At 34.2% G+C, this 22,983-nt stretch overlaps 2 protein-coding genes across 3 annotated transcripts in view; one reads left to right on the plus strand and one right to left on the minus strand.

Annotated features, from left to right (window-relative positions):
- The first annotated feature begins 10,882 nt into the window (after positions 1-10,882).
- LOC143236392 (potassium voltage-gated channel subfamily B member 2-like) lies at positions 10,883-14,243 on the plus strand. Its single transcript, XM_076474659.1, has 2 exons — positions 10,883-11,314; positions 13,488-14,243. Exons 1-2 carry the CDS (start codon positions 10,883-10,885, stop codon positions 14,241-14,243), a joined length of 1,188 nt encoding a protein of 395 aa, XP_076330774.1.
- Positions 14,244-22,198: 7,955 nt separating this feature from the next.
- Positions 22,199-22,983, minus strand: part of LOC143237374 (putative protein-lysine deacylase ABHD14B) — a 32,601-nt gene continuing 31,816 nt past the window's right edge. For both annotated transcript variants that reach the window (XM_076476556.1, XM_076476557.1), the window contains exon 5: positions 22,199-22,753. In XM_076476556.1, coding sequence (XP_076332671.1) covers positions 22,559-22,753 — 195 coding nt within the window. In that variant the 3' untranslated portion in view covers positions 22,199-22,558. The remainder of the gene's footprint in view (positions 22,754-22,983) is intronic.

Here is a 22,983-nt window from a genome sequence, read left to right on the forward strand (position 1 = left end):
GCGAAGCGACAAGATACACAGTGTTATGGTACTCCGTATACAAATCAACAAGCCATACTACAAATACTCTCGTGTAATCAACTGAAATTATAACGTTCATGAATATACATTTCCTACTACAAACAGATGTCTCTTGAAGCTTTCCTTTCAAACCATAGATGATGAGGTACTCAATTGGCAGACAAACAGCTCATATTTCAGACCAATTACTGATGTAGTCTTCTCCCCTAGTGGCAGGACCTGCTATCATATGCAAGTATATTTAGTGACAAATAACGTTTTCAATTTTTATTTATATACAGCTTCTCCATAAACGGGTGCTTCAAAATATCATCGAGATTGCCTTATTCTAGCTGCTTTATGCCTTCGCTCTCTGTAATAGATAACGTCTATTCTGCCCGAAAGGGTGTTGCAGTAATATATAATATCCGGGTTCAAAGAATTAGCTACTGTAATATCCTTTGCAAGCTGAATTGACAATGTATAATGCTAAATCCGACAAATACCGTAAGAGTACATAAATCACGAAGAGATGTTGTTTACTGGACAAAGAAACCAAGTTTACCTATTGAATTCAAGCCGACTTTCTTTCTTTTACTTGTTTATTCGTAACTACTGTTTCGGTAAAGACCCATCTTGAGGATCACTAAACTGACAAACTATTTATTCTCTGACGTAATAGAGGTGATTGTAGATATACCAGTGAACACTTGTTTTTTCTTGTTAGGTCTACATTCAGGTTATTTCTATTCTCCTTTAAAAAGATGTAAACAACTTTTTTTCAGTGATGGTGGTAGATGTGAGAAAATTTGGTAAATATAGGCTTAACTTTCTGCTTGAACTTAAGTTAATCTATATTTATACATATAAATAAGTTCATTATAAACTGTTTATTTTTCATTAAAACATTACTTACTTCAATGGAACTTTTATCACAATAGTAAGTTTTAAAACTTTAATGAACTTCAACTACCTGTTGTAGGAAATGTGGTTGATGTTTCAGATTCTATGCTGAGGCCTTGAACGATTTTACTACGATTTTAATTCACTTTAGTTTACCATCTCTAGTTTAATTTAGAATTTAACAAACATTAAGTATACATTTTAAATTGCAATGTGTTATCAGAGTGTTCAACAGGAAAAATTATATTTTTTGTTTCCTAATATCAACTGATACACATCTATAAGTTTTTGTTTTCTCTGAATTTTTAAAACGATTTTAAAATAACAATAGGAATTATATTCATGAAATTTTATTATTAAATGAGCAAAACTGATAAACAAATCTGACTTGCAGTGAAATTTGTAATGGGTGAATTAAAGACTCCAGCCAAATGTTTGAACATTGTTTTCACTACTATCTGGGATACTCCGCTGGTACAGCGGTAAGTCTACGAATTTATAATGCTAAAACCAGCGGTTCGATTCTCCTCGAAGGACTCAGCAGATAGCCTCATGTAGCTTTACTATAAAATAACACGTACGCGCGCTATGATGGGTGATTTTAATGTTCCTTGCGGAAATAGTACAAAATAATACAAAACCTTGAAAAATTATTTAACAATAAACTAATCTTTTCTTCTGTACATTTATGAATTTCCTGTTAAACTTCATCGCCAAGAAAGGAGGAAAGATATTTCATATTTCTTGTAAACATTTAATCTTAGTCAAAATAGTTACATGGTTTTATAGATTATTGTATATTACATTGTTCAACGTTTTGTGATGAAACATTACGTTACAATTTCTGTTAACACCTCCAATGTTGACCCAGCTATTAATGTATTATCACAGACATTGTTACATTGTTCTATTGTATTTTACCTCAGTTATGATGATCAACGTCCATAATGAAAACAACGAGAGGAGAGTGAATACTAATTATACGTCTTCTTGTTGTATTACATTATTCAGAGGAACAAACGAGGGCCCGGGATAGCCAGGTGGTTAAGGCACTCCACGTAATCAAGGGTCGCGGGTTCGAATCCCAGTCACACCAAACATGCTCGCCTTTTCAGCCGTGCAGACGTTATAAAGTGATGGTCAATCCCACTATTTGTTAATAAATGAGTAGAGTCGTATAAAAAATAACATTACAGATCTCTCTTTAGGCTTTTACAAATTATTGCCCAAGAAGCTTTACGTTTAGTGTCAGGATTCATCTGTTAGGTTGGATTTTGAGAAGCATAAATATCCTCTTTTTGCAACGTTATTTCATCCAGTCTTTCAAAATGAATGGCGAACCAGCAGAAAGTGTCCTTCCCTTTTCGGCCAAGAAAAAAAAAGACTTCTAACTGATTATGGATTGATTATTTGGAATTAAGTACACAGCTACACAATGGGCTATTTGTGCTCTACCCATCACTGGTATCGAAACCAAGTTTCTAGCGGCGGGAGTCCACAGACGTACCATTGTGCCACTGGAGAGGGGGGGCTTCTTATAGAAGGGAAATTGTGTAACGTGTTAGTTAAGAGATGAACTGCATAAATGGGCAGCAACAGACAGTACATGAGAGAAAATAAAAATGTGTAATAGAATATCCGTGACACAACTTAGTAACTTTAAATATACTGCTAAATCATTGAGATAAATTAGTCATTATTTCGGTGCTGGAAGGGACATCACGTACATATTTTGAAGGTTACCACGTGGCGAAAGTGGCTACCTTTGAGGACGAGCAAGTCGCCAATTGTTACACACTGAATTTCAAAAATACGAACGAAATAACTTGTATTAAACTGATAAAAGAAGTTTTATGATATGTGGAGAGGTATGATCACACAGTTCAGTAAAGTGCATATCAAATCATTATGCAAGGTTTGTTCATACGAATATTTTGAAAAGTATATTTATGATCTAGGTTAAATTTATGTAGATTAACTTCCATATTGTTATACACAAGCTGTGCAATTGTCATCGAAATCTACTAACAAACAAGGTTTTCTAAAATGTCATGAGTTATACAGTGAAAAATAATTATGCAAGTTCCTGGTATATGACTGACTCTACAGCATAAAAATAACAGCCATTGGAGGTAATAATAAATAAAACTGATACAATTAATCTATGTTAACCAAAGAAAACCCACAAACCGCTTAATACATGAGAATCAGAAGAGGATACCTCATTTATTGTTTGGTATAACAACCATTTTCTGACACGACTTTGATGATCCCATCATCGACAGAGTTGGTCAGTTTTTAAATGTCTTTTGCTTCATCATACCTTGCAGATGATAGTACAACATTCCAGAGATCATCCTTTGATGTAAACTTTCTTCCACCAGCATAAATCGTATACCAAGGTTTTACGTTGTCCTTAAAAAATGCAACATAGGCTTCAGAAGTCACTTTTACATCATCAGGTTCTCTAAATGGACCCCCAAGCTCAGTACCAATGATACCAGCCCAAAATATCACTCCTCCTTCTCTTCCTTGATGATGTCTCAGCCTTCCTCTGATCAATCAAGAGTTGCATGACACTCATCTGTAAAAAACTTCTTCAAATTGGTTTTTAGATACTATCAGCTCATACGAGTTGTTGGATTTTGTACACAAAGCTTGTTTTGATCACAAGTTTCACCTTCCAGTCAGTTGATGAACTCTGATATTGAATGAAAAGAGTAAAACAAAGTATTGGGTCTGACTACCACTCTTATAGAGCACTCACGTCACCAAAATGTTGAGAACCTTACGTGGCAAAGGAACGCAAACCGTAAATCCTTGATTCACGTTCTGAGCACGCTAACCATTATGCCACGGTCTCGTTATGAGGTGACATAGTATAAAAAATGTTAACGTCAAATAATAAAGACTTAAACTATTTTTGTAATGATAAGCATTTTTAATTTAGTGATATACGATTGTAAAGAAAATGTGAAAAACAAATTCGAGTAGAAAATTAATTTCAATCCATTTTAATAATTCATTATAAGTAACTAATTTTGCCTCAATCATATTCTGTGGAGACAACTTAATTTAAATAATTGTAAATAAAAATAGAATTAATTACGATTTCTTTAAATACACTCTCAGTGGCTAAATGGTGTGTCTGTGAATTTACAATGCTACAAACCGGTTTTCGATATCCCTTATGGACACAGTACAGAATTTCCCTTGCATAGGTTTATTGTTAATTACCAACAAACCTTTAAAACAAAATACAACTGCTATAATAATGAATCTAAATTTGGACAACTTTTGTAAAACAGTCTAAAAAGCGAACAATAACTTTCTTTATCTGGGGAGTTTTCTATTGAAAATTTCGCTAATAACCGTTTTTGCACACCTACTTAGTGCTTTTTAGTGTATCACTGGTTCCTACATAATGTTTTTGTCAAATAAAGAGAAAATTAATGATTATCTTATCAAAGATTATTAGTATTGTATTCACGTATTTTTTCTTGTTTTATTATTGAACAAATGAAGGGTTAATCGTTTATTAATAATGATTCATGTTAATTAGGGTTCTTCTGAATGGGAAAGTAAGTAGACTTTGTCTGTAATAACATTTAAAACAAAAGTACGTCTCGAACATCTAAAGTATTTGGAACTGGCTTGTTCTTATGCTTAATATTTGAGTTTCTTTGTTTGTTTGTAGTTAAACACAAAGCTATGCAATAGGTTATCTGTGCTCTGCCTATAAAAGATATTGAAACCATTTTTCTAGCAGCGTAAGTCCGCAGACGTAACGCTGTGCCATTGGGGAGCTAATCTTTGGGAGTAAACATTTTTACAGTACAATGAGTGATTGTATGCGGCGATGTTTAAAACAACGGATTTTACAAGCTCAGGGTAATTAAACAACATTAAACTTATGATTCATTGGCATCAGTAAGATTTTGTATTGGTTAAGCACGAAGATACCCAATAGGTTCTCTGTGCTGTACACATCATGGGTATCGAAACCCGAATTATAGCGTTGTAAGCCTGCAGATTGCCAATGGATGTTTATTTGTTGGAAAGGGAAGATACTTTTTGGCCACAAAGTAGAAAAACTGTAATAGCATTTTGAAGAATTTCAAGATTATTTGTTTATTTAATTTCACTTTAAGGACGAACAAATACATCATCAGATATTTAAGATGTAAACCCTCGAATTTAAATTTACGCAACACTTTGGTTGATATTTTCTTTAGCTTAAGTATTTTATTTTTGCAACGGTTGATAAAATTTGCATTCGTAAAAAAAATAATTTGTTTTTTGTTTCTGTACGTTTAGAGCGATTTTATTTTTCTTCTACCAAGTTAATTTATTTTTTGAGATACTTATTACCTTCCTGTTACACCAAACATGCTTGCCCTTTCAGGCGTGGAGGCGTTGTAGTGTAACAATCAATTCCACTATTTGTTGATAAAACAGTAGCCCAAGAGTTGGCGATGGGTGGTGGCGACAAGCTTCCTTCCATCTAGTCTTAAACTGCTAAATTAGGGACGGCTAGCGCAGATAGCCCTCATGTAGCTTTGCGGGAAATTCAAAAAACAAAATTATAGATCGTTTCTTTAAATCTACGGCCCGCAGACCAGATATAACCCTTGAGGTCATTTTGTCTGGCCCGGCAGCAGCTAGCCTCTTGGAAATAAAAAGTGACATAAAAATATCCGACTGTCATAACAAAATAAAACACACCGATGGTCGCTTTAAGCTGGCAAACACAAGACGTTATGATAAAAAGAAATTCAGCAGCCGAGGGTTACCGCTTCAGCAAGCTCATTTCTCTTATTAGTCGGGTGATGCGCTTTTCGTAACTCGTTCTTAGGTAAGTGTCGTGGCAAACGTACGTTTCAATATATTTTGTTTGTGCGTTCTTGGACCAGTACAATACTTTTCTCACAGCGTTCTGTTTTTTATTTTCAGATCCTGTTTTTTTCACCCATCGTTATGGCTGCTTTTAAAAGAAGAAAAGTGGACTCTGAGTGTCGTGCTTTCAATGAAGAATGGGCAGAAAAGTACTTCTTTGTGGAAACAAAAAACCAGAAAGCTACTTGTGTGATATGCACCGAAAGTGTTGTCGTTTTGAAAGAGTACAATCTTCGGCGTCACTATGAAACAAAACATCTATCAACATATTTGAAATTTTCAGGAAAGCTCCTTTCTGAGAAATTTGAATCTATGAAACGTGTTTTTGAATCTCGAAAGAATCTCTTCACGAGAAAGCTTACTGAAAATGAATCTGTCACTCATACAAGTTACAAAATAGCGCATAGGATGGCAGAGCGAGGAAAACCTTTTACTGACGGCAACTTCATCAAAGAGTGTATGATGGAAGCAGCAAATAAGCTGTGTCCTGAAAAAGCCAATTTCTTTGAAAGTATCAGCCTTTCAGCAACTTCAGTTGTACGGAGAGCAGAAGAACTTGGAGAGAACATCGCATTACAGATACGCCAAAAAGCTAGAAACTGAAACCAGTCATTTCTGCAGTGAACTTCATTCGGGGTCATGCACTTAATCATCGCCAGTTCAAGGCGTTTCTTGAAGAAATTGATAAACCAACAGACCGGATTGACAAAGGCAGCAGGCCAGTGAAAGTTTAATCAACAAATTGTAGTGACAAATCAACAACTTCAGGAGTTGTGTCAGTAGGTAAATTATCAAATGCAACAGTCAAATCAGCAAATTGAGGATTGATCTTGCAGGATCGAAATCCGTAAGCGTTAGCCAAGCCTCATCCATGAATAGTGGAGAGGAAGATGTTTCTGTGTAAGGTATAGAGGTAGAAGAAGAGGTTGATGAATCAAGTGTCAGATTACTGAATACAATCGGACATTGCCACATTTAAGATTGTGTTGGTATGCAGAAAGTATATATTTTACAGACATAGATAATAAATGTCTCTTAAAACCCAATTTTCTTACTATAAATTGGTACATTCTTGAATTTGAAGAGTTGAAACTGAAAATGTATGGGAAGAAGCCACTATTAACGTTTTGAAAGCAAGAACAATAAATTTTCAAGAGATAAAGTAAGAGTAAAAAAGGTTGAGACCATCTGCCCTGAGTCTGAGATGTTAAATTTATATATGTGAAAATGGCTTGTATGGATTGAGAAAATTTTTATGTGGATGAGGTTCCCAAGGAAAGAAAGAGGTAACTGACCGATAGCTGACCACATGTTTGAAGGGGGTTGTGTAATTGAGTGTCGGAATGTAGAGAGCGTGCTTAGATGTTTGATTATATAATTTTATATTATTTATTTTATTATTATTATTTATTATATTATTTTTAATATTGGTATAAAGGTGTTCCTTTGTATTGGTTTATTTTGAGCTTGAGTTGTTGTATAAGTAAGGCTTCTTTAATTTTGCGTTTGTTTATGTTTGTTTCTTTATTTAGTATTTGGGTGTTTTCTATGGTTATGTTGTATTTATTTGATTTACAGTGTTCGTAAACGTGTGAAGTTGACTCTTTGTGTTCTTTGAATCTGGTTTCCATTTTTCTACTTGTTTCTCCAATATAGAAGAGGTGGCAGTTGTCACATTGTATTTTATAAATAATGTTGGTGTGGTGTTTGTCAGTGTAGTTTTTGCATAGTATAGACCTTAGTTTTGTGCCTGGTTTTTGAATAAATTTGGTATTAACTGTCATGTCATATTTTGTTACTAGTTTTTGCCAAATGTTGGTTATTTTTCTGCTGATGTCGGGAATATATGGTATGGAGCAGTATATGGTTTCGTAATTTTTTGATTCGTGAGATATATTTACTTTAGTTGGTTGATTTTGCTTTCTGTCTAGGTGTGTGCGTATAATGTTTTTTACGGTTTGTGGAGGAAACTTATTGATGTTGATAAAGTATTGTTCTATTTTGTCTAATGCATCCTTCATTTTATCTGGTGAGCATAGTTTTATGACTGTGTTTATTTGGTTTCTTAGTATGTTGAGTTTTTGTTTTGTTTCGTATAATAATAACCTAAAATATAGAGGAGAATAGACTAATGAGTAATATTAGGCTAACGTTTGGTTCAGATCTAGGTGGGTATTAAAGTAACTTAGGTGGCGATAATATTCAAAGATGGTTTTTGTTTTCGAAATATTTTCATGGTGAGCAAAATAGAGAGTTTTAAAACTGCCTCATCTAACTTATATATTTATTTGTTTTAAGACTTTTATGTCCCATGAAAAAATACATAATTAAATTGCCTATGTTATATTAAAACGTTTGGCCGAGTCTGCATTTTTATCAATTTTTTTCATTGTAAATAACTGGCTATTCTATAGTCTTTTAACATTTTGTGTGAAAGTTTTTAAATTTAGTTAAAATTTATGTTATTACAACTTGATTTTCTGTCATATTACGGTGACTCTGATTAATTTTCTAGTATTTTAAAAATAAAACATATTTTTTGGGTGTAAGTGGTTCTTGATTAAAAGTTTGGCTTATATATGATATTTTTATGATATGTTCAAATCTTCTTGGCAAAAGCTTATAATAAAAACAAGAAGAAAACTCAAAGAAATATTCCTGAATTGTCAAATGTCTAATCCAGCGAATTATTAATTGTGATGGTAAAAGCTGTGAGTTTTATGGTAAAGGACAAATGTACAAATTCCTAGTAATATTTACAAAAATTAAAAAATATATTCTTTTCTAACCTACCTATAAAATAGCGTAACAAATGAATAAATCGAATTTTTATTATAAACTCTTTTTTACATTAACGTTTCATAAAAAATTCTTTTCTAAGGCGAAAAATATTTTTATTAATATAATATAGCGTCATCTGTTGGGGTAAAATATATTTAATTATTTCTGAGTCATAGCCACTGGTGTTTATTATGTAACTAGCCTCGCCCGTTAAGAAATGAGGGGTTGGTGTTTGTTACCCCACCTCCAACGTCCTCGCCCTTCGTTCAGTGAGTTTGTTTATTAAATTTCCCCCATCATCATAAAAGAAAAACAATCATACATTGTACTACCATAAAGTTTAGAAAAAAATCCTAAATTACAATGAATTTTTCTTTTCTTACATTAAATTTTCTTTCTCAAAAAATCGTCTTCATTACTTTCTATAGATATGAGGTTAATGGCTTATTACTTTCTTAGCACACCATATAGTTTAATGGCATCATTCTGTATAGCATGATGTTTTAAATTTTTAACAAAGTTTTAATGTGTTAGCAAAAGATAGACAGTGGTTTTTATATATATATTAAATTACCTCTTCATCTTAAGGCTAGTAATAAACATTTTCTGATGGTAAGAAACCATAGTTTCAGTAACATACTCTTGTTGCCCAAATCTTTACCCATAACGTTCCAGCAGAAATTGTTGAACTAGACCCAAATTCTCTATTTCATGAAGTCGTCTTTCTTAAGTGGCTCTGTGATAAGTGGAAGGTTACATAAATTCATCGGTATTTCACGTGTACCAAGACGTATTTTTCTAATTGCATAATATAACCTAGAAATTACGGTTTAAAGGTCGAAAGAAGATTATTTAAATATAATAATTAATTTGAGATGTCATCATTAGTTAAGACTAATGACAATGCGGTTGGGAGAAATAAAGAAAAACATGTTTTACCTTTTAAAAAGTAATAATATAACTGACAAACTTCACGAAAACCTAATAAAAACATTGGATGGTTTAGAAACTCGACAAGAACTTCTAAACGTTTTCATCAAGATAAACGTGTGTATGAAGTAAAAGGTAAAGCGATGAAAAAAGTAGAATTCAAGCCAGCTTTCGTAAACTTCGAAGTTTTATGTACGTATTTAATACAACAATATCAGGTCATAGTTTTATCGCTAAGACACACACAAACCACAGCATTACCAAAATACAATTGGCTTTTATATACATTATTCCAAATATTATTCCAGAATGAATCCATAACTGTATTCCTGTTTTTCCAAATATGCAAAGAAGTTGTTATAAATATAGTAATAAGTACATTTGAAAAATAATAATGAATATTACGGTAGTGATTTGAACGAGTGACTTCCAAATGAAAGTCGAGTGTCTTTTTAATTAATTTATTTAATCCGTCATATGTTGAGGGCATGTGCATAAAAACGGTACAAATAAAACAAATGAATATATTACAGTGATATAGATATTTACACCAAAACACTTTAGAAGCAAGACAAAAACATAAAAATAATCTAAATACACACACTGAAGACTCTTAAGTGGGCTACTCTTTTACTAAAGACAAGTTGATTAACCGTCACATTATAATGCCCCCACCTGCTGAAACAGACGAGCATGCTTTGGTGTGACGGGGTTTCGAACCTTCATATTACGAGTTGAGCGTCCTAACCACTTGGCTATGTCTATGAAATTCTATCCAAGAAATATATATATACATTGAAATGAATTAGGCTTGTGTGACGGATGTATATTTAAATGAACCCTTAAAAAAATTAATTCTGAAAATATTTTGCTGGTAGAATTTTCAGAAGCTGATTGGCTTGTGGGGTGTATTATATCTAGATTTATTGCATGGTAGAATAAACATTTTGTAAGATGAAAGATGTTACATATCCTATCATAAATATTCTTATTTCAGTTGCTTCTGAAGCCAAGAAGTCATTACAGTCCCTGTGAAACGAATTCATATTTCCAGTTAATTAAAACTGACTTGAATGTCTACGCTGGGGTCATCAGTATCACTTGAAGAAATGGACTTGGTAGAGAAACTTCATACGAATAACTCACCTCATCGAGATGTCTCTGGTTGGCATCAAATAGAAAGTAACCATCCAGTCCTATCTGTGGAAGAGTCACAATATTCTTGTAGTTTACCAATTTCCTTAATAGATATAAATGATGCGCAAACACAAGATGTTCTTGATTTGTCTCCAAATGACTCTGTGGCTGATCTTACTGATACAAAAAAAAACACAGGGTGACTCTAAATGTTGGTGGTGTCAAACATCAAGTGATGTGGAATACTTTGAAGCGCTTCCCTCAAACCCGCTTAGGTCGTCTACGACTATGCCGAGATCCTGAGGAATTTGAAGAATACTGTGACGAGTATAATCCTGACGAAAACGAGTTTTTCTTTGATCACAGTCCTGCATCATTCACTTCGATTATTAATTTTTACCGCACTGGAAAATTCCAATTGGTGGACGAACTTTGTGTGAGGGTGCTCACTGTCGATTTTGATAACTGGATGTTAAAAGAAACTTGTATGGAGCCTTGCTGTATGAGCAAATTCTATGAAAAAAATGAATCAGTTTTTACTGACTTAGACGTTCAACGGTTTACTTTTAGAACAGAAGTTGATAAATTTGAAGAAGGAAAGTATGCGCAATGTAAGCAGTTTGTCTGGAACCTAGTGGAAAGACCTGATACTTCAGTGGCTGCCAAAGTACGTTCATTTTTATTTATTTATGTTATCACTACCAGATGAATACTGCATTCATTTTATTATCCTTTTATCTTATATGAAGTCGTATAAATAAAGTACATTAATTACTAATTTGTTTGTTTCACTGGTCCCCCCAATTACTTCCCCCTTCCCACGTGGCACATCCATAAGCTTTGGGACCTACAGCGCTAACTTTTAGGGTTTAATCTCTGTGAAGGAATTATCTAAGAATGCCCATTGTGCAGTTAATTTACTTAGTTAAATGTAAACTATATTCATATGCGTATGCATTTTAGTAATTTGAAAAAAAAAATATTTAGATTATATGCTAAACTTATGGCTTTATATATTGTAGAAAAGTACGTTCACCGTTTTGAATATCTTATCTCATGATGTTAGGACTATTCTCATGAGATTTGTTACTTAAGTATAAGATGATTCACAGTGACAAAAGACTTGGCATTAACTGAGCTCCTGTTACAATTTGTGGTTGAGAATTTTCCTAGACGCATTCGTTTGTTTTAGCGCGAGGCTACACAATGGGCTATCTGTATTTCGTATACTGATGAGAATCGAATCCCGGATTTTAGCATTCTAAGTCCAGAAGTATCGCTGACTTCTACTTTCCCAATGTTAAAAGATCGATAGAAGCACGCCTCAGGCCTTGATCGGACTTCTAGTACACTAAAATAACTTCGAAGCAGGTATAGTTTAATCTGGGAAAATAGATACACCTAACAGTTCAGTGGGTGGGAGCCATGAGGGAAAAACTGGTGCTATATCTACAGCGAGCTCTTCAAAGGGCCACCAGCTTTGGCAACATTATTTAATTTATCATTCTATGATTAATTGATTGATTTATCTATAGGACTATCCGCCTACCTAATTATTTTGTGTTTTGTCCATCTAGAGGTCTTGTTTGTTTTGTTGTGTTTTGAATTTCACTTAAAGCTACGCGAGAGCTGTCTGCACTAGCCGTCCCTAACTTTCCAGTGTAAGACTGGAAGGAAGGCAGCTAGTCACCACCACCCACCGGCAATTCTAGGGCTACTCTTTTGCCAATTAATAGTGTGATTGATCGTCACATTATGACGTCCCCACGATTGAAAGGGCAAGCTTGTTTGGTGGGACGGGGATTCAAACCCTCGACTTTCATGTCGGGTCCTTGAGGTTGTGTTTTGTGTTTTGTCCATCTTGATGTCTTTATTTTGTGTTTGGTTCATAAAATGAAAGACATGCAAAGTACAGTTCAAATAGTTGAAACAGAGGATAGATGGAGCTCTCTAAATAAAATCATGAACCATCGTCCATCTATCATTTCTTCATCACTTCAAGGATGAACTAAGCTAAAGGCATTTCTTACAAAAGTTAGTAAAACTTAATATTTTTATTTCCATGATTGTTATTTTACTTTTTTAAAGGACATCCATACCTATCTACAACTTGCCAAGGACAGGGGATGAATGGCTAAACTGAAAACATTATTGGATTTGACACTTGATGCTTACCCTTAAAATAGTTTTTTGATTGGTTTTCCATTGTTTTCATTCTATTCGGGTGCTACTGCTGTAATTATTCCTTATTTGTTATATTACAAAATGTACTTTTTATGATTTTTTTATAACTGGTATTTTTTTATTAATTCTTACGTAACACAGGTTTGCGAATTAGAACTTTATAAAAGCTGTTTTCGTTTTAATAACGGATGTTTCGTAATTTAGCTACGCAGATTTCGAAAATAATATTCATTTTGTCTCTCATGTAAGGATTATTTACAAATCATAAAAGGAAAACTCTTACTTGAATCAAATTATTATTTCGTTTACTCACAATGAACATTTTTGTATTATTATGTTTGTGTCACAGACCAATCGGCTACGCGAGCGTCTTATCGATTGCCAATATTTTAAGCGTTACAAAGTGTGACCCGACTTTAATGAAAGTAATTCACATGTCTAAACATACATATGGCGTATTATGAAAAATCTGTACGCGACGAAGAAAATTGGTATCATTGTTGGATTCAGCGTACAAGAATTACTGTAAAACGTGAATATTTCAAGACAATAAAATCATCGCAGGGCTGCGTAATTCGTGAATGTCTTAAACACATATACTTACATAAAATGCTAACAAGTATCGATTAGTGATTAGAATTTAACTTTTTCTCTAGATCATTGCCAGTTTCTCTGTGTTCTTCATCCTGCTATCATCCATCACACAGATTTTAGGTACGATACCTTCCTTAAAGGAACAATATGATGAAGATCTCAATGAAGAAATTCCGCTACACAAAGAAAACAGAAAACTGGGTATGATTGAAATCACATGTGTGGTTTGGTTTAGTGTAGAATATATCTTAAGATTATTTTCTGCACCAAACAAAGGGAAGTTTTTAAAAAGTATACTAAACATCGTTGATCTCCTAGTTATTACTCCTTTCATCGTGTCTTCAATTCTTGTAACTACAAATATTGTCCCTAAAGATTTTGAAAACATTCACGAAATTATCCTAATCTTCCGTGTGGCAAGGGTTATGAGAATTTTAAAAATGGCTCAACATTCGAGAGGCTTGCAAAGTTTGGGATATACAATGAAGAAAAGTATCCAAGAGTTCTGGTTGCTCATCTTATCCCTTGTAATTTTCATTGTGTTTTTTTCTAGTCTCGCTTATTTTGCAGAGAAAGACGAACCTGAAACACTTTACACCAGCACTCCCTCTGCCTTTTGTTGGGCTTGTGTTACCATGACGACTGTTGGTTTTGGAGACATGGTTCCCGTTACTTTACCTGGCAAAGTGATTGGGAGTGTCTGCTGTATTGCTGGTGTAGTGGTTGTTGGGATGCCTGTACCAATCATTGTCAACAACTTTGCAGAGTTTTACACAAAACAGAAGATAGTCCAAAGAGTCCCGGTGAGAAAAAAATAATCGAAGAGGCCGAAAGAGCAAACACGTTACCGGCACCGTCTGCATGTTCTTCGCTCTCGTTTTCGTCACCAGGAAATCTTTTCCGCAAGGTAAAATCCAGATTCACCAGCAAGGTGAGCTCTTTGTTTTGTTTTTCGTCATTTTACTCTTATCATGTAGTTGAGGTTTTGAAGGCAAGTTTTGAAACATTGCAGTAAATGTATATCAGCACATGCAGTGGAAAATTTTCTAGCAAGCAAATACAATAAGCCTAAGTTAAAATATGTATGGGAGGATTTTAACAAATAATATTACCAAAACACATAAAGCACTCAGTACCTCTTCAATTCCAGATCAGAATGACATTTACGTTTTTAATAATGTTTTTTTCGTCCATGCGTAAAATAACTTAGATTATTTTCGGTAGATTTGGCCAAATAAGATTCAAACACATCTATAAAAGTATATAAAAACCTGATGTTTGATTCCAAACATTTTATGACTCTCAACAGAGAAATCAATACTTTTTGATATTACGACCATGAAAGTTCAGATAAACTTGAAACAGATTTATACCATTTTATATTTCCACAGAAATACTAGATATGCAGTTCAAACCATCAAATAAACATGAGCCTCTCATATGTTACCTAAACTGTCGATAAAAACTAACACATACACTAAAGGCCGTGTTTGTTGTCAAGCGCAAAGTTACAAATTGGGCTATTTTAACTTTTAAATTTACCGCTCAATGACCGAAGAGCCAGTAATGGAACTGTATGAAATCGATATCTTGGAAAAGAGCTTGATTTTGAATAATGTCCACTGAAAGAAAACCGTCCATGTCCTTGATTAGGCCTCTTTTGCAAACGCAAACTAACGTGGCAGTGGTTTAGTTTAGAGAGAGAGAAATCAGAAAAGTTCTCTCTCCAACTGGGGTGTTCAGGAACGTTGTGATTCCTCTTCGTCCCCTTTCGTGGAAAGGCCTCTTTTCCTTACAAATTCTATATGTATATGCAGTACAAAGTAAGAAGAAGATTATTTGATTGTAACGAGAGTATACTCTGATCTGTTCTGGTGGTTACAACGCTCGTACTTTCAGTCAAAGGAGAATATTATGATGTAATAGTCAATCCAAGTTTTCAATTGTAAGAATAGCCCAAGAGTAAGCAGTGGGTGTTGTAGACTAGCTGGTTTTCCTCTAGTCTGACACTACTAAATAAAGGATGGCTCTCGAATAGCTTTGCACGAAGTTCCAAAACTAAAATACTTTGACCTTTGTACCTACCCTCTTGATTCATAATTTACCTCTGGTGCAATTCCACTAATAATCGTGAATCTTTTCGATAAAGTTTCGCGGTATGTCATGTACCTTTTGAAAATTTGTTTCACCAGTCTCCTAATACAAAATTACACCAAAGTTTTCATAGTTAACAGTGTGCACATACTCTTTGTAGGGTGTCGTGACGTACTGCATTTACCTTGAATAGATATATTCATAGAGTCTTCAACAACTAGATCTCTAATCCTGGATATTTCGTTGAAGCAACTTGTATAGTTTATTCATAGAGTGAAATCTTTTTTGATTCTTTTGTCTACTGTTGCCTCGGTCATGTAGACAACTTTTGTCATTGTCCTTTCTATTTGTGAATTCTTGCCTGTTAAAAGGCGCTACAGTTTTCTTCTCATGTCTGAAGCATGACTTTTATTAAGAATCTCTTTCTCGTTAGTTCTAGACTGCCAAGTTGATCCATATTATTTTGTTTCATAATGCCATTAAATAAGGTACATAGCCCCAATCTGTACTTTGTCCACCACAAGCTATCAAACCCCAGAATATGGCTTTATAATTCCAGGAACTTACACTTGACGACACTATGGCTCCTTTCTTTGAAATTGTAAGTCCCCAGTCTATCATTTTAACGTATTAATAATTTACATTCGAAAGAACTATTACTTATTGTTCTCAAAAGGAATCAGATTTGGAACAGCATCACACTACTACGTATTACCAAACAATGACAAATTATAGTTTCATATATACCATTCTATCGCAATTTTGTATCGGCTGTTTGTCATATGACTTGCTGATTTTTGTATCCAGCATCAGCTACTTTATATATTATCGTTTAATTTTCAATCATGAATATGCAGAGGTTGTAGAAGGCAAAGAGAAGAACAAAGAAGACAATATATGGAACAGGTACTCAGCTGTGAGAATTTGCTACTTTAAAATTTGTTTCATAAATTGTTGCACCAACTCTCTAATTATTAATGGAGTGTGTTAGAGTATAGATTACCATACCATATGATTTGATCCTACTGTTTAACTCTCGAATTATTAATGGAGTATGTAAGAGTATAGATTACCATGCCATATGATTTGATCCTACTGTTTAATTCTCTAATTATTAATGGAGTATGTTAGAGTATAGATTCCAATACTAAATGATTTTATCCTACTGTTTAACTCTCTAACTATTAATGGAGTATGTTAGAGTATAGACTACCATGCCATATGATTTGATACTGCTGTTTAACTCTCTAATTATCAATGGAGTATGTTAGAGTATAGATTACCATACCATAATATTTTATCCTAATGATTAAGATAAGATTGAGAGAAAAAAAGACATTTAAGTATTCCAAAAGAAAGTTTTGCCACAATACCAGTGTTATCTTCCCAAAAGCTCACCATCACCAGAAAAAATAGTGTTATAGGAGAGAAAGGCAAATCTTTTTTTCTTTATAAGGAAGTCATAAAATAACTGTGTAAAAAGATGCTACACTTTTGATAAAGCGTTTTGATAAATTTCCATGTAGTGTACCATCTTCGTTACTATCTTTATAGACACAAGTTTTACTATCTGGTTTATCTTACGGCATTGAGATCTTTAACAGAATAACAACCATAAAGAGTTCAGGAATTTGACCATCCTACTAAAAGAGATCTATAGTGAAGGGATTTTAACGTTTTGTCAACATGACGAGGGGCGTGATTATCATTTTGATGTGAGACCTTCTCATCACATGAAACATTACACCGTATTCTCATGCTGCTCTACCGTTTGTCAATATGTAATTGTGGATTATCGTTACAAATGTCCCGTATTACTCTCCACAGTTCAGCTAAGCCTTTTAATTAACTTTCTCAGTTTTCTTATAAGCCTATTCAGCGTAACACATGTTAATTGTGAAATCCAAACCATTGTTGTGAATATTCCATTGATCCATTTTTCTCTATCCCATGAAACAAAATGTCTTTCATCCTTACTAGATAATTCGATACAGAATGCACTTGCTAAAAGTATACGTTTCTAGCTTTGGTCATCTCGTTGTGTGTGTTTCAATGTCCACTTAAAACATTTCTTCCTGTCACCCGTTGTCAGTGGTAGTTTTGTAGTGGCTTTCCACCCATTTGGATTACTTCGTACTAAATGTGTATCTTACTGTTGTCAATATTACCTTCATCCTTGTATTTCAGAGTGGATTAAACTGTCAACAGTTCCACGAAAAGCTTGCTACTTCTCTGTAACCACATCGTAATTATCCTGTTAAAGACCGCCCGTCAGTTTCTGTTAAAATTTGATCTCTACTGTCTACTGGTTCGTTATCAAGTGAAACTATCTTTTCTTCTATTTTATAACACACTACAATTGTAATTTGCTTTTTTTGTGAGATTATACAGAGTGTTCGGAAAGTCACTGTGCAGTTTTGAAAACAGCGATAACAGCATTCATTCAGTCTATTTCAAGCCAGCAACTGATAGCGGTGTTTAGAAACAAAATAAGAAGGATCCAAGACTGTATTGATGCCAACGGGGGTCACTTTCAATATTGTTTATAATTGTCATTCATAGTTACCTCCTGTATTCTATATTGAAACGTGTCTGTTAATAAATATATAAGTGCACAGTGACTTTCCGAACACCCAGTATTTCTAATAAATATTGTGCTGTGTGTTATCGTTGTTTCTGTTTTGTCTCAGATATTTCTATAAATCTCTAAATTTTATGTAAATTTGTAACTCCCGAGTGAGCCCAGCATGGCCAGGTGGTTAAGGCACTCGACTCGTAATCTGAAGATCGTGGGTTCCAATCCCCATCACACCAAACATGCTCGCCCTTTCAGTCGTGGGGACGTTATAATGTGACTGTCAATCCCACTATTCGTTGTTAAAAGAGTAGTCAAAGAGTTGGCGGTGGGTGGTGATGACTAGCTGCCTTTTCTCTAGTCTTACACTGCTAAATTAGGGATGGCTAGCGCAGATAGCCCTCTTGTAGCTTTGCGCGAAATTCGAAACAAACCAAAGCTACCCCGTGACTTGACAACAAACACATTTTTGGCTATTTCTGTTTTCATATTTCATCATTATTACGTATATTATATATAGATAGTATATAAATATATTTAATATTTCCCATTTTTGTGACGTTTATGAATTATAATGAAGATTCTGGTAAAACGAAACAACGGTGTTATCGTTTAGACGAAATCTGTGAAAAACAAAACAGTTTTAGTAGCGTCGTACAGTGTTTTATAATTACATATTTGTTCATCTTCTTAGTAACCAGAAACTTCCATCAAATGAAGTCATAATCATGAAGGTGGATAATCGGTTCCTACATTCTCGTCGACTTTCAAACTTCTTGTTTTGTTTTGTTTTTTACTTTAGATATGTGACAATTTGTCAAATGTATGTTGTAGCTATATTGAAACCAATGTTACAATTATGGACACGTCAAGTAACAAGGAAAGATTAAATTCTCTATAGAAATCAGATAAAAAGAATATTATTGTTTTAAAATTACTCTTATACTTTTATGTAATAATTTGAATATTTTAAAATGCAAAAAATTATTTATTCTTAAAATTGTGTAATGTACGTACAACAAAGAAATCAAATTTTGATGTTTTTGTGAATATTTATCACTTTTTAACCACGTTAAATCCAAGTTAAACAGTGCTACAAGTTATATGTCTCGTCTTTCAAACATTATGTACACTTACAAACGTAATGACCGACAAGAGCCAGCTGAACTGTAGCGTGACCAAACGTTTTGTCTTTACTCCACTTACGAGTTAAAAGTTACCAAAAATGAATAACCCAACATCTTGTCCAGTAGCCGTAATAGACAACTTACAGAGATAGTTTGAGTTCAGTCGTAGTAAAGTGTGAAAGAACAATTAATTTCAGTATTTATTTTGTTGACCCAAACTCCGGAAGAACCTGGTACTTACCAGAATTATACGAAAAGCGCTCTCTGAGAGTACTGTTAATCGCCTGTAAGTTAGTCACTTCTTGGCCACTAGGTTATAAGAGAGAACTTCTTAGATACTACTTTACAAAACAGAACAATTTTTGGATACTAGGTTACAAGACAGAATACTTCTTGGCCATTAGGATACAAAACAGAACAATTTTTAGCCACTAGGTTACAAGATAGAAAATAGAATGGATATATACTTCCGAGTCTCATACCAGAAAACTATTAAAGTGGTGGTGATGGTGAAAGAGAACCTGGTATTCTTTTTTGATAATTTAATACATGATTTACCATGTACCTACAGAACGCTGTGAGGTTGGTAAAAGAAAGTGTCTATGATGTACTTTTTGACAGTCAGTATTCTTTAGGATGACATATACAGTTGTTAACAATAGCAGGATGAAGTTAGAAAGAAGAGGTAAATTATTGTATTTTGCACAAAGCTACTTGAGAGTTATCTGCACTAAATGCCTCTAATTTAGAAACGATAGACTAGAGGAAAGACACTTAGTCAACTTACCACCAACTCTTAGGCTTCTCTTTTGTCAATGAATAGTGGAATTAAAAGGGTGAAAGGGCGAAATGTTTGACCATAGGGTTCGAACCCCCGATCTGCATATTGTGAGTGGAGACTCCTAACCATAACACCATGGCATGCTTAGAATAGTAAGGAAGGATACTTTGCCTCCTCCAAGTTTCATTAAAGCATAGGAACAGTTGGCTTTAGCTGCATTCAACCCGTCTTAGATTGGTGAGAATATTATCACTCTCCTTGGTTGGATCATAGGTTATCATCCATTTAATATAAAGGCACAGGTTCACAATTACTACTATCATAGTTTTTTATTTCCGTAGCAAACACAGGTTAAAGCTACGTAATATAAAGTATTCTAATAACCACATTAATGGTAGATTATTTGAAGTGGGTTTTTAAAAACCTGACTTAATGTTTTCAGAATAATAGGAAGAAAACAGACAGAGAATAATGGTGCTGGTTGGTGTGCATCAGTTTATCTAACACCCTGGTCCTGTGGCTTCGAAAGATGTTTCTCAGTTTTATACCTAAAAAACGAGCTTTGTTTCAATAACAACAATGTCTATTGATGACGGTTTTTCAACACATTTAGGGAGTTCCCCTAAGTTCTATTGGATAAATAATATCATTTTACCCTATATGGATTGAAGTTTTATCCAACAAAGAAGAATAATCTGAAACTGTGAAACAGATCGTAAACAAGATAAGACAGTATTCATAAAAATGAGATATAATTTGGTGCCGACTGACTCATTCACCAAGGAGTCTTACAAGCTGACATGCTACACTGTCGTATTTAAAAAATGTAGCAACATTGGGATATAATGATCTCTACACGCAAACACAAATTCTATACATAACGTCCTCAACATCCATTAAAGACATTTGACATTGACACTCAGTAGACCAACCAACCGATTTTTTAGGAAGTCACTTCATAACTTTCCGTCTGAACGAATTAAAGTTTTAAGTGGTGTGTTGCAGTGACCCAGTTATCATTCTACTATTAGGACCCTTTTAAGCTATATGTAACTAATAATTAACTCTAAATGATTTGCTTACTACGCTATATGAGCTCTACTGGTAATGATTATGTGAAGAGTGAATAAAATTAAAATATTAGATATTTTTTTCTAATGACACTGATATAAGTGTGAGTGTTACCTCTAGAACAGTACAATACGAACATAGCTAGCACGATATGGCCTCAGTCGATGTTTTGTTGTCCCAAACCCACTGCTGGGCCTGGCATGGCCAAGCGCGTAAGGCGTGCGACTCGTAATCCGAGGGTCGCAGGTTCGCGCCAAACATGCTCGCCCTCCCAGCCGTGGGGGCGTTATAATGTGATGGTCAATCCCACTATTCGTTGGTAAAAGATTAGCCCAAGAGTTGGCGGTGGGTGGTGATGACTAGCTGCTTTCCCTCTAGTCTTACACTGCTAAATTAGGGACGGCTCGGTGCAGTGGGCTAACTACCTACTCACTTAAATACTTGTTGAAGAATCCCTATGTTCCTAGATGGAATCTAATGGTGATAACTAACTAACTAACTAAACCTACTGCTCAGATAGAATAACTAAACGAAAACGCTAGAAGGCTTGAGGAGATTGTCCTTACAAATGCACCCAAATTCAACTCATTTGACAAAAGTTCGTGACAGCTTCTTTAGTCGTAAATAGGGAAGTTGTATCAATATATAACATGATCAGTGAAGTAAGTATTACACATCTCAGCCAATGATGTTAGATAGTATCCTGACAGATAACAAGTACAACATAATATTGTTCATTGTGTCAGCTTTCAAAGACAAGACCTGTTGGACAGAGTTTCATAATCCAGACAAACTGAGACCCCAGACATGCAGAAAATGTGAGGGAATAAGAAATGGGAGGAAAATCACTCTCAATCATGTCTCGACCAGCTGGATGTCCAGATACAAACATTTTAAGAGGCTGTATAGACTAATATGAAACTGGAAAGTTCAAGCAGCAACCTGGGAATTTAGCTGATTTATGTGGTATAACAGTTTGAAGTAACAATTAACAAAGATACATTAATGGACTTATGTTATCGTAAGAACAAAATGTACTAATAAGTTTAAAACAAATATAAAATTAGTACATCATTCTACTTTTTGTTTGTATTTATTGTAAGAATGACAAGCTGGACATTTAAATGCAACTATTCATTCTTTATTACTCATCAGTGTGAATCACTTGCACATTTCCAAATTATTTCCACTGTTGTATGCCCCACAAGCAGTATAACAGTATACATAGTTATAAAATTTATTATTATCACTTCATGGATAGGTTTTTAGCACATTTTTCTCAACATCATTAATATTGAATCTGAAAGTCAAGTGCAAAAGAAAAAAAAACGTTCTCACTACATAAAACTACTTTAAAACATGAATTGCAATATATTTCTTAATATTCTATTTTCTTCTTTGTTACAATCCACAGCCAAGAATTGACAAATCGTGAGATATATTTCAAATACGTATAATATCTTTTTGGCTTCTGCTGGCTTTCTTTCATTGAGTCTCAGCTGCCAGCTGGTTAGCATAACGAAGGAAGTTGTAAAGAAGTTTATGCCAAAGCCCAGGGCTAGTTAGATAAGCCGGATGGTTTCCTCTGGGGATCTCAACTCCTTGACTTCTGGGTAGCAAGCATAACAGAGCGGAATTTTTCCCACGATCATACTCTCCAAACACCACCAACGTAGGAGTCTGAAATACGATAAAAATATTGGTAATTTTCTAGAATACTAACAATAAACATTAGACGTGTGTGTGGAGAGAGGGGGAGACATTCTTGATTTCCAGAAGACTAACAATAAACACTAGACGTGTGTGTAGAGAGAGGGGGAGATAATCTTGATTTCCAGAAGACTAACAATAAACACTAGACGTGTGTGTAGAGAGAGGGGAGATAATCTTGATTTCCATATCTTTTTTTA

The sequence above is a fragment of the Tachypleus tridentatus genome, chromosome 13, assembly GCF_004210375.1.
Source record: "Tachypleus tridentatus isolate NWPU-2018 chromosome 13, ASM421037v1, whole genome shotgun sequence".
Taxonomy (NCBI): Eukaryota; Metazoa; Arthropoda; class Merostomata; order Xiphosura; family Limulidae; genus Tachypleus; species Tachypleus tridentatus.